Source organism: Lagopus muta, chromosome 6 (assembly GCF_023343835.1).
Source record: "Lagopus muta isolate bLagMut1 chromosome 6, bLagMut1 primary, whole genome shotgun sequence".
Taxonomy (NCBI): Eukaryota; Metazoa; Chordata; class Aves; order Galliformes; family Phasianidae; genus Lagopus; species Lagopus muta.
The window spans coordinates 34,362,394-34,376,545 of record NC_064438.1 but is presented as its reverse complement, the minus strand read 5'-3'; the positions used below and the strand labels follow the sequence as shown (position 1 = coordinate 34,376,545).

The 14,152-nt window shown below is 33.8% G+C and overlaps 1 protein-coding gene across 2 annotated transcripts in view; it reads right to left on the bottom strand.

The window, feature by feature from the left end:
* Nucleotides 1–14,152, bottom strand: part of NUBPL (NUBP iron-sulfur cluster assembly factor, mitochondrial) — an 80,178-nt gene that overhangs the window by 7,181 nt on the left and 58,845 nt on the right. The window contains exons 8-10 of one of the 2 annotated variants that reach the window (XM_048948133.1): nt 13,737–13,822; nt 9,352–9,472; nt 5,467–5,549 (exon numbers count right to left, since the gene is read on the bottom strand). In XM_048948133.1, the coding sequence (XP_048804090.1) occupies nt 5,467–5,549; nt 9,352–9,472; nt 13,737–13,822 (290 nt within the window). The remainder of the gene's footprint in view (nt 1–5,466; nt 5,550–9,351; nt 9,473–13,736; nt 13,823–14,152) is intronic. The other variant, XM_048948134.1, reaches the window with a different exon arrangement.

The following is a 14,152-nucleotide window of genomic DNA, read 5'->3' as shown; positions in this document are numbered from 1 at the left end:
GCTAAAGAAAACTAGCAACCTTAGGCAACAAGCATCTAATGAGATAGCAGCATTACAAAGATAAACACTAAACTTGGCTAACGTCTATATGATGACAATGCTTGATTATATCTTACTGAAAAAAATGCATCTCTTTCTCTGTTCAGTCACAATCCATGCTTTCATTTCTGTAACATCTTGTAGTTTTAGTTTTCATGGAAATTACTTGACTTTGACACAACTCCAAATTCCAGTGTGCCTGAGATGCCCACTGATGTCTCTATTTTACCACAGTCAGCACAGGAGGCACTAAAAACATAACAATAAGCACAGCTTTAAATGAGTTTCCACTTCAGACAAAAAATTTATAACATTCAAAGAAAGTTTTGATTGCTACAAGAAGTCTAGAATCTTTTCCATTCTGTCTTCCTCTTGGCAGTTCTCTATGATAAGATTCTTCTTTTGATGAATGGGCAACTTCTACCTAACTGCAGTGAAGCCCAGAAAGGGGACTTATTGAAAACATAAAAGATAACCCATAATTTACAACTACAATGTAGGAGATGGGTTAAATAAAGTGGATGTTTCCTGATTAAAAAAAAAAAAAAAAAAAAAAAGCCATAGTATTCATGGGACATGGAAATCTCCTGTTAATCCTATTTATATATGAGCAATTGCAAAAGCTAAGCTTTCCTCTGATGGAGCCTCAGCTGTGAAGCACTGCTAGCCTCAAGGTGCCATAACACATATACATTACTCAAATGCCTTTATGTATAACAATGTTTTCCAGGCAGGATGCTTTTTGTTAAGTAGAATAGTGCAATTCAAATGCAATACTGTATCATCCTTCAGACTATCTATCCTAATACTCAGCACTTTCTTCAGCAGAATGTAAAAATGAAGGTCTGGTGATATACTACCTGAATGAAGGATTCAAACCTACACATACCAAATTTTACTGTGATCATTCGTAGGAAGCCTGAATGGTTGTAAGGCACAGGATACATCATATCAAGCAGTCTTCAGGGCTTGCTTTTCTAAAAGATATCATGCTCTGAACAGATCTCTCTTCGAATGAAATCACTGATGACAGCTAAACAACAGCAAACATAGTTTGCTACCACTATTTCAATTTTTTTCCAACTAAAGCAAAGCTTTAAGCATGGTACATTTTTACTCTAGTCACACTTCATCCTTGCAAATAATTCTACAGAAGAAGTCTTTATGAATACAATTTTCAACTGTCCCCTTGGATAATATCAAACTCAAGTCTGTAACATTCCTAATTTATTTGACTGCTGAAGCCAAGTGCCCCTGCTTTCCACCTGACTGGGCTTCCCTCCCGTTACAGAGCTCTGTACCACTTACTGGCCTCAAATTCTTTCACCAATACGTACGAACATTTTCAAGGGGGCAGAACACATTTCACATAGTTAAGTGTAAACTAGACAATAAGAATTATGTGTTTTTTCTATCATACACTGGTCTTTATGACAAGCACGTTTTCCAGGAATAAGTCCTAGTTTCCTTACTCCAGGACAAGTTTTTTTTTTGTTTTCTACCCAAGCCAAATTCCTCACTAAACTGCAAGCAAGTTTGTACAGAATCCTAGCAAATTAATGGAATTTGCTCCCTCTCATCTTCCCATATTTTCCCAATGTACTCAACTTGACTTTATGAGGCTGAACTCAGAGTATCTTTTCCTTAATAGATTCCAGATGTTTTCTGTAACAATTTTGGCATGAAAAAACTGAAGAGCTGACTCACCAAATGTACTTATCTTCTATACTTTCTGCCATCAGAGCTTACCATCTCTTTTGTAATGGAAGAAGGTGAAATAAAATTTCATTCTATCGTGTCTTCTCTGCTGTCTTAAATACAACATCCCTCCTGAATATTAGAGGTGTATCATCTCACTACAACTCTTTTTTTTTTTAATTTTTTTTTATTTTTAAATCACCTCATTCCTAAGTCAATATGAGAAACTACATTTCCTACTTATCTCAGCCTCCAGCACATCTCCTCCCTGAAATTTCTATTTAACCAACACACTCTAGTTTTTAAATGGTGAATGGCTACAGTGGTATAGAAAACATACTTTGAATTCTTTAGCTGCTTGCTGACACTGGGCAGTTTGGTACCAGTTAGTCTGCCTCTTCTGGCAAGGCATGAGCAAATCCACTGTGCCACTGAGGCTGTGAGATACCCAAGAGTTTCAGCCTGGATGTGCTCACAAGACAACCACCCTAAACCTCCTTAAGTTTTTTGCTGACAGATGGAAAAGCTTTTAGAAACCCCTACTAAGTTTATCCCATTGTTGATGGGGAGTTCAATGGACATTTTTAACAATTAGTTTGGTGGAAGAGTAACTCCAGTGGAAATAATCATGTTTATCTCTCATTATGCATCTAGTCCTCTCACCTCCCAGTTTCAAAACCCTCATTTTCTGTTGCTTTTTATTTGCAATCCTTAATAGGTTCTCTGACATTTGAGCAATAACAATTCCTACCTAGCTTCAGTGATTATTCTTTTGTTTTCCATATTTTATGTTGCCCATTTTAACAGTGTTCTTGATTTTTATTTTATTATTAATATTTTTTTAAACTAGCTCCTCTAGCTCTGTCCAGAGACTCTTGTATGTTTGGATGAGCAAATAGCAAAGCCCTATCCAGCCAATCTGCCTCCACAACTAAGAGAGGAAGGAAACATTCCCAAGACTCTCAATTACCTATAGAAGGGCCTGGTAAATCCTCACTGTTGATTTAAGAAACGACAAGCTCCCTGTACAGGACCTTAGATCATTAACAATTGCTGCTGTCTGCTACCTTTCTGTTAGATTACCCTCTATTATTTAGGCTAATATGCAAGTATAGCAATATTCAATTTTCACAGCACATTTCTACAGCAGATAAAAAAGTTTTGCCAATAAAGTCTGTTTAAAAAAAAGTCGTAATGTAAACAACTAAGCTGACAGACATGTTAATGTGGATAATGTTATACCAAGAGCAAAATGAATTTGCTAATATTCTGTATTTCTCCTTGAGGACATTAACCACTTGGGGACTCGTGCTTTAGCAAAATGAATCTTATGTATCCTGTAGATTCTGTGGGAGAAGTTTCAAAACTGAAACATCCACTATTTTACAAGTAATTTTATTTCTTCTGGAAGAGTTATTTTGGTTGTTAGTAATTTCCTTGCCAGTTTTGTATAAAGGCAGTTTTCTTCCTCTAACTGCATCTAAGCAAACTAAGCTTTAAAATAAATAATCTAAACAAGTTTGCTCATACAATTTAAAATCCTAGTGGAAATTGAGAGCTATGCTTTTACACATCAGCCAAACAAGGTGAACCCAGAGGTATGTTAGCAAAAAAACAGTACTAGCTAACATTTTAACAACTCCCGTTATTCTTGACAGAACTTAAAAGGTGTGACAACATGCTGGGCTTCTGAGAAGTCAGTCATCATTCTTATCCCCCACTGCCTAACTTAACTAGATATTATTTCAGTTCTGTGAGCCTCTATTTCATTTTTAAGTGTGTTCTAACAAAGACAAGAGAATTTTGTATACAAAAATCTGTAAATTTAAGGGACAAGTGCAGAGATGATTTCAGCAGCTCAGAACACATTGTTCTCTATCTGAATAGCTATGATTGTTCGTGCCCGAATAGCCACAAGTTTAGTTTATTTGAGAAATAAACTCATGGTGATGGGTGTCATGCATTAAAGATTAGAATCTGACCTTTTAAGTCCTCTCCCACCATCAGGTATATGCTAAGAATTTCATTTTTCTTTTAAAATATAAGAGAACAACAATCACTTTCTCTGTCTTTGTTACGAGAAGCAAATCAGTGATTTTTTTTTCATACTGTGAAGATTAGTTATATCTAAAAAAAAAAAAAAAAAAAAAAATGAAGCTCACTCTCTGAGGAGAATGATTATCTCACAGACACAATGGCAGAGAAGAATATTAAAAGTTTTCCCCAGAGTCACACATATTTGTCAATCTTTATTCCACTCCATATTTAACTTAATTGCCACAAATGGTGCTTATAACCCCTCCTTTCATTACCAAGAACAGTCCAAGAAGGAACAGATGGCAACCCTACAGACTCTCTTGTCTTCCTTAATTTTCAGAATGCTGTCCTGCACATATGTATATAAGCTCAGACTCCTGCAGGCTACAGACGCTTGGTTAATACAGATTTCAGAAATTGTTAGTGTTCCATATTGGTATGCTTAACTGTTTTGCATGAACTTTGACCTAAACTATACATATATCGAAAACCTTAGCACTTTGATCAGAATTCCCAGATAGAAACTACAATATTGGTTGAAATAATTCCTTTCCACAAAGATCTAGAATGAAGATCACTACGTTATTCCACAGTCAGCAAAGGTCTTGTCGAAGACTAGCAAAATTATGCATTCAATTAGAAATAGGGATGCTGTAGTGCTGTTGCTCTATCCAATTTGAAAAAAAAAAAAACATGCTGCAACGTAAGTCACTATTCATCAGCACATTAACAATACTGGATTATTCCCCATCATTATTTAAAAGAACGGGCAGGAAAAGTTATTTCAGTCTGTACCTAGCAATTATTGTATTAGAAAGAATACGTTATTGGTACTTTCTACCTTATCTGTAACTAATTCTAGCATCTATTATCATCCTTTTTTTTTTTTTTTTTTTAAGGTATCATCTATGCAGCCTACAATAGCAAGGCTGCATTATTCAGTACACTGTGCCTACACAACATGGCAGATAACATCCTGCCCTACAGAGCATGGCAAACAAACTCCAGCAGAGGAGACAGGAAAAAAAAACCTGGTCTCCAAGTGTTAATGAAATTTTATATGCACAACTGCTTTTCCTCTGAGACTTGCATATTTGACTGCCACCATCTCGACAACTCACATTTTCCTTTGGCAATAAAATGTTATGGTAAATGCACAGAAAAATCCATTTCCTCTTGTGCGCAAATTCCTCCACTTTGTGCTGAAAACAACCCAGGTACTGACAATACACAGATTTTGCTTCAAACATTTTTTGATGGGATCCTTTGACAGTTTCCAGGCTCCACTACCAAAGGCTCAACTGACAGTTTTAGAGCACCTCCATTAACTGCATGGTCTCATGTGGCTTAACATTGACCTTCCTCCTTAGCATACCAGATCCTGAATCAAATATTGCTATTCTGAATCAAGCAAAAACACATGCACACAAGCAAAACCCATCATCAGCATTTCAAAAAACTGGGAAACATAAGGGCCAAAATTACTTAAACTTTCTTTTACAGCAACTTCATTTTCCTCAGTTACATTCAGGCACATATTTGTTTTCAAACAGTAATAAAAAGAAGCAATCTCCATCCACTTTTTTTTTTGAAGGGTGAGAGTGAGATGAGGAGTGTGGGGTTTTTTTGTGGTTTTTTTTTTTTTTGTTTTGTTTGTTTGTTTGTTTTTAAATCACAGTGCACCAGACTTACGGCATCACTTTGAGGCTGTGAGATCACAACAGGCTGCCCTGAATCACAGGTCTCCCGAATATTAACTTGCAATGGAATGTCTCCTGTATTAAAGACACCAAACACGTGTAAGCAAAGACCTAATATATCTTCAGTGTTTCATCAAAATAGCCCTGAAGTGACTTGAAAACAAACTCCAGTTTTCTTGAAGTTCTTTGTATCACTTATTATAAAAAATAAATATAATATATATATTAGAAAAACCAATCAGCATTTCAAATGAAAATTGGCTGCAGAACAATTTCTATATATCTCCAGTGTTTAATGCCAAATACAGTCTGGCATTTTCAACTTCTGAATATGACAGACTATCCTAGGTAATAAATAAGGACAGGTTGCTTGCTTTTTTCTCTTGATTACACAGAAAGATACAAGCTGAGATACAAACTATTTCAAGTACATGAAGTTTGCAACATTAGGCAACTACTCATGCAACTTCCTATCCCCTGACTATATTATTTTCAGTGCTTTTTAAAGATCTTAATAGCCATTCAAAGACTTCTTTGAACACTTAATTTCCAAATAATAACATTTGTTATTGTCCTTATTAGTTTCTGTATCCAATTAAAAAGTAGGTAAGTATTGAGTTCCTTCTTTCCAACAGAAATCTTTTTTATATTCTTTTATAACAAGCAGGGAACTATCAGAGAGGAAAGCAATGTTCTGAAGAAGACTCAATTAGTCACCCTATACCACTCTGAAATACACTTTCTAAAATGCAGTTTTTCAGCACTAAAGAAAACTTGAAGCTACCACGTTCAGTTCATTACTACAGAAATAATTAAGAGGTGAATTGAAAACCAACTTTTGTAATGAAAGATATAGCTGTACTTTACATCAGATTGATTTAGACAGAACACACCATGCTTCGTTCAATTTTGACTCGTCTCAGAAGCTGCAATTTTAATTCATACATTTTAGCAACATTTAATTAGCCTCAACCAAGCCAGTGCAGATTAATGAAGTCCAATATAGTTAGAGAATGAAACATTTAAATGGGTGCTATAAAAACTGACAAAATTTAGAAATTACAAAGCTTGTTCAGAAAAAAAAAAAGAATGAAAAGCACATAGGAAATGAAATCAATAGCAGACAAAAGCAGTGGCTCCATGATCACGGAGCAGAATGCTTAAAGAAATTCAGGTGTTTTGGTTTTTTTTTTTTATTATTACCATCCATTTGCTTTAAATTTAACTATGGCTTATTTTTTTTTTCCAATCTTGAATGACTATTCTTAGGTATAATAAGTAAATAAACAAATGGAGTCCTTTAAAGTTTTCTTTTACTCTTAATGTTCTTATTAACAGAATAAGAGTAACTTCATAAATATAACTTAGGTCTTACAATTACTTTGTGTAAAGACTAATCTTCACTTGCTTTTCCAAACAGCGTTCTCTGTCAATTTAATAACAATCTCAAAATTACAAAGAACTATCCTGCTACCGAGAGGCAGCTTTTATCTTCCCAACACTTACAAAGATCTGATGGCCCAACAGAAGCACAAGGTCTTTCAGGCACAAAAGCGCAAGTCAGTGAAGACAAAGCAACAGGCAAATCCAATTTAAAAAAAAGTCAAAACTTTATTAAACAGAAGCACAAAAACCATTAAAAAAAAAATCTGTGCATCAGTTTGGATAATAAGAATTTGAGGAAGATGAAGCTTTTGCACTGCTCATCATTTAGAAGATGATGGGAACTTATCAATGTATCAGATCTACATTTTTCTGATGTTAATCATTTAATAATGCAAAGAAAGCCTAAGTGCTCAAAAATTTTTATTATATTATAGGAAATAAATAAATAAATCTCAGAGTCTCTGCTGGCTCTATTAGCAGACAGTTTAATAAGTTTGGAAGTGCAGAAGTCAGCACACAGAGCACAGTAGTAATTTATCTTAGCAGTATGTAAATCAATGGCATATCTTTCTGGTCATAATTCTGGCCACTCTACTGTAATAGGAAAAAAAAAAAAATCAAAATAGGGGAATTTCAGAGACAGAGAAAGAAATAATCAGCAATGCAAAATCTTTCTCATGGACTTCAGCATTCTTTCCTAAATGAAAGAATTAAAAGATGAGAGAAAACCTACATGAAATAACAAATGAAACTCAGAAAGTGTACTGGTGACTTAATTGTCTTCTGTCATAAACAAGAATTAGAGAGGCTTTCAACAATATTAAAGGCTGCACGTTCTGAGAAAGTAATTGAAAAATACTTTTGTGTTCTGCACACTGTTAGCTTGCAGAACTTACTGGATATTATCAGAGAAACTAAGGTCCATCAGGATTTGGATGAGAACTAGGTCTGTAGCTGAACAAACAGAATAGCAAGATATAAACAAAATAAATTTTTACAGATAAATACAGATAAAATCTCTCAAAGCTTTTGGGTGCAATTCAATAGCAAGAGGATAAAACTACCATTTGGGAAAGATTAACATATAAGCTGTAAGCAAAAATGTTTGTAATACCATATGGTATTATTGTGCAGTGGTCACCCTTGAAATACAAACCTACTAAACAGATCAAGTACTCTGATTCTAAATTTAGCCCTTGGGGCACTTTTCTTAATCTTAAAATTGCCATCAGAAGGATTGACTAAGGTAAACTTCACTCTGCCTTTCTTCATACACCGCATTTATCCCCTAACAAAATTCCTAATGTATCAGACCTTTAATTATTAAATACTATTACTAATATTATAATCAGTTCTGCCCTCTTAGGAAATACCAGAAAACATTTACAGGACCAATGGTAGGACGGATCTTTTGTGCCTGTGTATCTAACCGCAGATTTGATTCAACTCCTTACAGAACATTTGCATCCATCCACATCACCCAGGGCTGCAGAAGTCTCCCCCTGGGCTCTGATCACAACTCATTATACACTCAGAACACTAAAAGATAGCCCAAATGTGTGTCTTTAATTATGTGCTGCCGTGCTATTTTTAATTTGTGTCAGACCTTGAAGTTTTTGTGTTGATCTTTCTAAGTGAGCTTCCTGGTTCTTTTAATAAATTAGCTATGGAAAATCATTGAGATAATTATAGTAATACATGAAAACATATCATTAACACATGCAATTATCCCATTTACCAACTTAATTATGCTGTGTTATATTCTACAATTTTTTTTTCCTTCACTGATAATACAGGTTGAAATATGCCTTTCTAAAGCAGCAATGTGTTTTTTATAGATCAAAGTATATTTTAAATTTATGCCAGATTATTTAATCATGGACAATTTCTGTTTTAAAGAAATATAATTTTCTCTTCACAACAACATTTTGCAAGTCAGCATATTCTTTTAATTTCAACACATATATAATCATTACACTCTGCTTGCTTCCATGCAAGAGTCAAGATATCTTCACTTGGACATAAAAATAACTGCTCTAATGAACTGCATATCAAACTGGCATATTTATTTCACAAATATAACAACGTATTTCATTTAAATGAAATAAAACTTTTATAGGCACTAAGATAGTCCTTAGGTTTATGTTCTACAGGACCACACAGAAGTCTTGACTGTCTGTAATTATTGGTATGTGATATGTAATATATTGAATTTCAGGTAATATAGCACATCAAAAAAAAAAAAAAACAAAAAAAAAAACAATCCACATTCTGCATAGTATATAATTTAAGAGATTTAAGATGCAGTTCAAGAATTAACAAGAATAATCCTGAGCATAAGTCTGAGCACGCAACAAAAGTGACATTCAATATCTTAAACTATAATTCTATTGTATTCAAACAATGTCTGAATATACAATACTTTAGAATCTATACTTCAATTAAAGCCTTCCATATTCATGCCATTAATAAGCTATTTCTGTATTCTTACCTAGAACATCCAATCCAACAGTTTTTGCTAGATCTCTTACACCATCTGCTCCAAAAATGTGTGTCTCATGTTTACATTTGGGACACTGGAAAACACTCATATTCTGAACTAGTCCTAAAACCTGTCAAATGAAAAAGGAGAATGTTAACACCTGGGATTCAAGCTTCAGTTCTTATTCATCTCTGACAGCAAAGAAGAGATTATCAACACAGCATCAACAAATGATCATCAGTTACTTTCACTTCCATTTCTAAATTATTTCTACATTATTTATTTTTTTCCATAATTATACATCTAAAGGATTAACTTACACAACACAAAAGTACCTCTTGCACTAGTCTAACTTTTCAACAGACCTCCTTCTCAGACAAGATGTGTTACATTTCTGACCTTTGAATAGCATTTTTTAGCTTTGTAATTTGAGGTTTTGGGATACAAAATAATAATTAAAAAAAATTTAAAGAAACAACAATCAAATGTGCTTTTCAGATATTTCATAACTTTTCCTGAAAGAAAATGTTTTCAAAAAGGATCACATTTGCTATTTTTCTGTATAGGAGGAAAAAATTTTAAAGATCAAATAACAAGAATAATTATGTGAAAGGAAGTGACAAAAACTACTTTTCTGTTGATGTCAGATGTTTATCTGCATCCCTGTAAAACATCTCCTGCAAATTTGCCAAATCAGGCACATAAATATCTTCTTTCACAATGTACAGCAATGCTCATGATAAAATAGATCTCATTTTATTCACCTGGTAAACAAGCCTGTTCATTGCGGAAGAGCAGAATTTCTCAGAAGTGACGACAACAGCACACAAACACTGTGAAAGAGAACTCATCCCTATTTGCTAATCAACAGAGGACTCGCTTTGGTGGTTCCACATTAGAAAATTTCAGTTCAAGATACTTATGCTACAGATGAATATATATTTTTAAGTTCAGAAAAGCTGTTACATATCTTGTGACATTCTGTGCTTCTTAAAATTTGCCTAAGCATTCTGGTTACATGTTTTGAAGAAACTAACAAAGTTAGAGGAATAATATATCCACTGTGTTAATGAAATAACGATCCAAAAGGATGCTGGTTCAATGCAAGCAACAGCAATTACCTTACTTATTAACAGTAACGTACAACCTTTGGTCTTAAAGTTTTAACTAAAAGAATACGGAGGTAGCACTGTGAGCAGGTAAAGGCCTGTTGTTTACAATTTCTTAAAGAAAGTTTCCTTGCATCAAGGTTAAAACTAATCAAAGGATGATAATCTCTTTTTGTTTCCTATACCGCTGTTAAATGTTCCATATTACTTTTTAAATCTTCACTCATGTAAAATTTCCAGAGTTTAAAGTAAGTAACTTTCAAAGAAACAGACAATATACGTGTGGATAGATAGATAGATGCAAACATATGCATGCCATCATCTGTAGCACATGAAAAAAGAGATCTCGATATTTATACTCAAAAGGAATTCATCCCACTCCAGATAACTTGGGTCTTTAACTTTTTATTCTCCTCAATATGTTTATACAATGTTTATGATACAGCAAATTCATAATCAAAGTCATTCAGCCTACTAATGTTTCATGAACAGCTCAGAAATATTACAGCTGTTTTGTTAATTCTTTGATCATCTAGTACCTAAAGATGTCTGTCTGCACCAGTTAACACAAATACTGAGCTACAGCTGAATTCCCAAAGCTAGATTGGCTTTAGAAGTCCTATTCACTGTCCTTTTTGGTTTTAATTTAAACAAACCTTACTAAAAGCACGTGACATTTCAGCACTACAATATTGCTTTTATTATCTCAGCCTCATTCCCATCTGTCAAACACCAAATAGTACATATTTACTAAGGTATAAATTGTTCTTCTTGTACACAACTAGACTTTTGTAATATTAGTTGCCAATTACAAATACTAAATTTAATTCAGAATCTGTGCAAATATACAAACCTTGATCACTGAAGTGTATTTTTAGCACATATCACTGCAGATACTTGGATAAACAAGAGATTTCACTATTACTTTCAGAGCCCTTAAATCTATAGAAAATGTAATAGGTTTTGCTAATAAAGTCAATAATGACTCTTATTTCCCTGTTTAAATACTGTTTTTGGAAAAGCCTCCAGGTCTTTGGACAAACTATTCTACAAGCATGCATGAATCCTGTTCTGCTCCTCAGTGAGCTCTTCTGCCTGCATACTTCTCTGAAAAGTTGGCTCAGTGAAACAAACACTAGATGCTCTGCAGCACAGAAGCCAGCCTACAATACCTACAATAGCCTACAAAAAGTCATAGTTCTAATGCTGAACTTCTTTGGTCAAACTGTTTTATTTTGAATAGTGAAAAGACATCAAGAAATAACAAGAAAGTAAGGAAGTGGCAAACTCTCATTATGAATTATCTGTGCACATACGGTTTCTAAATGCTTATAAGTTCTTTTTGCTCAATTAACCTTTTGATTACACAACATATGGTGCTCAAATCCAAATATACACTACCTTCTCCAGACAAGGAAAAAATCCTGAGAAACTCTTAAATTTCAAATCAGTAAAGGACAAACAACATTAACAATTGTGACTCAGATTCAATTTTGACTTAAAACTAAATGCAATACATAGGCAGGACCTTCTTTAACACTGATGTAAAGGAAACACTTATGTTGATGTATGTATAAATTGAGAAAAGAAAAAAGGAACAAAATGTAAGAACTCTAGTGCATTGATTTCAGTGCATTGCAATCCACCATCAGGCATAACAGTGTTGTTGTGGCTTATCACTTGATTAAAATAGAACTAGTCATTCTATTTAGTCCACATACATACTTAAATCTTGTCTACCATGCATCAGGTTAAGCCAAGCCTACCACAGAATACTTGGCTTTGTTGGAAGCCATTCTCTGCAAAAAACATTGAATGAAACTGACTTAAAAAGAAATTTGGAGAATTTCTCATTAGAAGGAAAATTCAGCAAATTACTAAATTAAATGTGATCTTACATGAAAAGTCATTCTGCACAATTTTGGTAAATCCAAACATATAATCAAAATAGAACATTTCACATGCTGCTCTTCTGTCGTATATTTTTTCTTCTAGTAGTAAACAGCAAATGCTACCACACTTTCATTTTGGTGCAAAGACACTTGAGCAGTTAATAATAAGGAATGTGTCAATTTATGTCTTTTGTTATGCTATTTTGCAAACTAAAACAAAAAAATGCTGGCTTTTAAAAGAGCTAAAAATGCTACTGAAGCGTTTCCCTGTCTTAACAAAAAGTAAAAGTAACCTTCACAGAGATGAGCCAGACAACAATTTTTTTTAAGTATCGTAAATAGCTTTTTCCTTCACAGTTTAAAATAATGAATAGTAATAATGAATAGTTTGTATTTTCTCATCACATGCACATTTCAAATGAAAAATGAGTCTTCATGAACACGCACTAGAGTAGAACGTTCTGTTACTTAGCAACTTGTAACACTGTCAAGACCTTAAATCAGTGTAATCTTACTTAAAAGAAAAAAACATTTAAGAAGTAACCTAGTTAGTTTATTTTAAATGAATATATTTTTGTTTACTTTTGTCCATCTATTTCAAATTCCTTTATTTGGTTCTTCAGTTTGAGAGTGGTGAGATGCTGGAACAGGCTGTTCAGAGAGATTGTGGATGCTCCGTCCCTGGAGGTGTTCAAGACCAGGATGGATGGGGCCCTGAGCAACCTGGTCTAATTCTATGATTCTATCATTCAGTTTAAATGTAAAACATTAATTCTATTATTTGCTCCATTTCAGTCCATATGAATATAAGGGATAATACTGAACTTTGCATTCCCCAAACAAGCAAGCTACCACATAAGCTCTAAGCATAATGAAAACAAGGTGAAAACGATGGACTTCTTTCAGTGACAGTCACAGAGCAAATGGCAGCGACAATTAGGTACACACAACTCCCCAAAACTTAAACTTCCTTTTTAAATTGTAGAGATATATGATTTTCCTCTCATCTAACAGAATGTTAGGTTAGAGCTATTCTTGAGAACACATAATGAGGATACAGAAAGGCAGTACATTTGGAAAGAAGAGATTACTTTATAAATTACTTTATTTAGCTGGTTAGCATTCTGATCCATTCCAGGTGATTAAACAAATTGATTGAAAATAAATTGAATACTATTATTACTTGATGCTGAAATTTTTTTTTCCTTCTGCTAAAGAAAGCTTCTGAGACAGATAGGAGGCAGATTCTAACCTTTTTTTTTTTTCAAACAAGAATTTTTGACATTCAAGTGATCCAAGTGGATTGTTCATCTACCACAAATACAGAAAATTTTCAGATTTTTGGAGTTATTATTTTTTTGAATCTACTGGTATTTTTAATGTAGATGCTTACAGGTACATGGACTTTTCTAAACATTTCAGTTCCTTTGCGTGCATCCAACAAAGCCACATCTTGTGGAGTAGAGACGATTACAGCTCCTGAGAAAAGAAATATGAAATATCATTAGTTTAAATTATGATTCATAACTGCTAAGTATCTTGACAGTTTAACAGTTTTTTGGTGCTTTCTCCCCCCTTCCCCCCCGTTTAAGAAAGAAAATTATCCTGTTTCTTTACAATGCAGTGACCAAAACTGCATGAGATATGATGCAGAGTAATAAAAAATAACTTCAGACTTTTTCACCCTATATTTTTCTATGTGGAAACTACTTTACTACGTAAATGAGAAAACTGATCTAGCTGCCACGTGACCACGAACAGATGACAGAATGGATGTGAGTAGCTTTTCAGAGGTACAGCACCATAGAT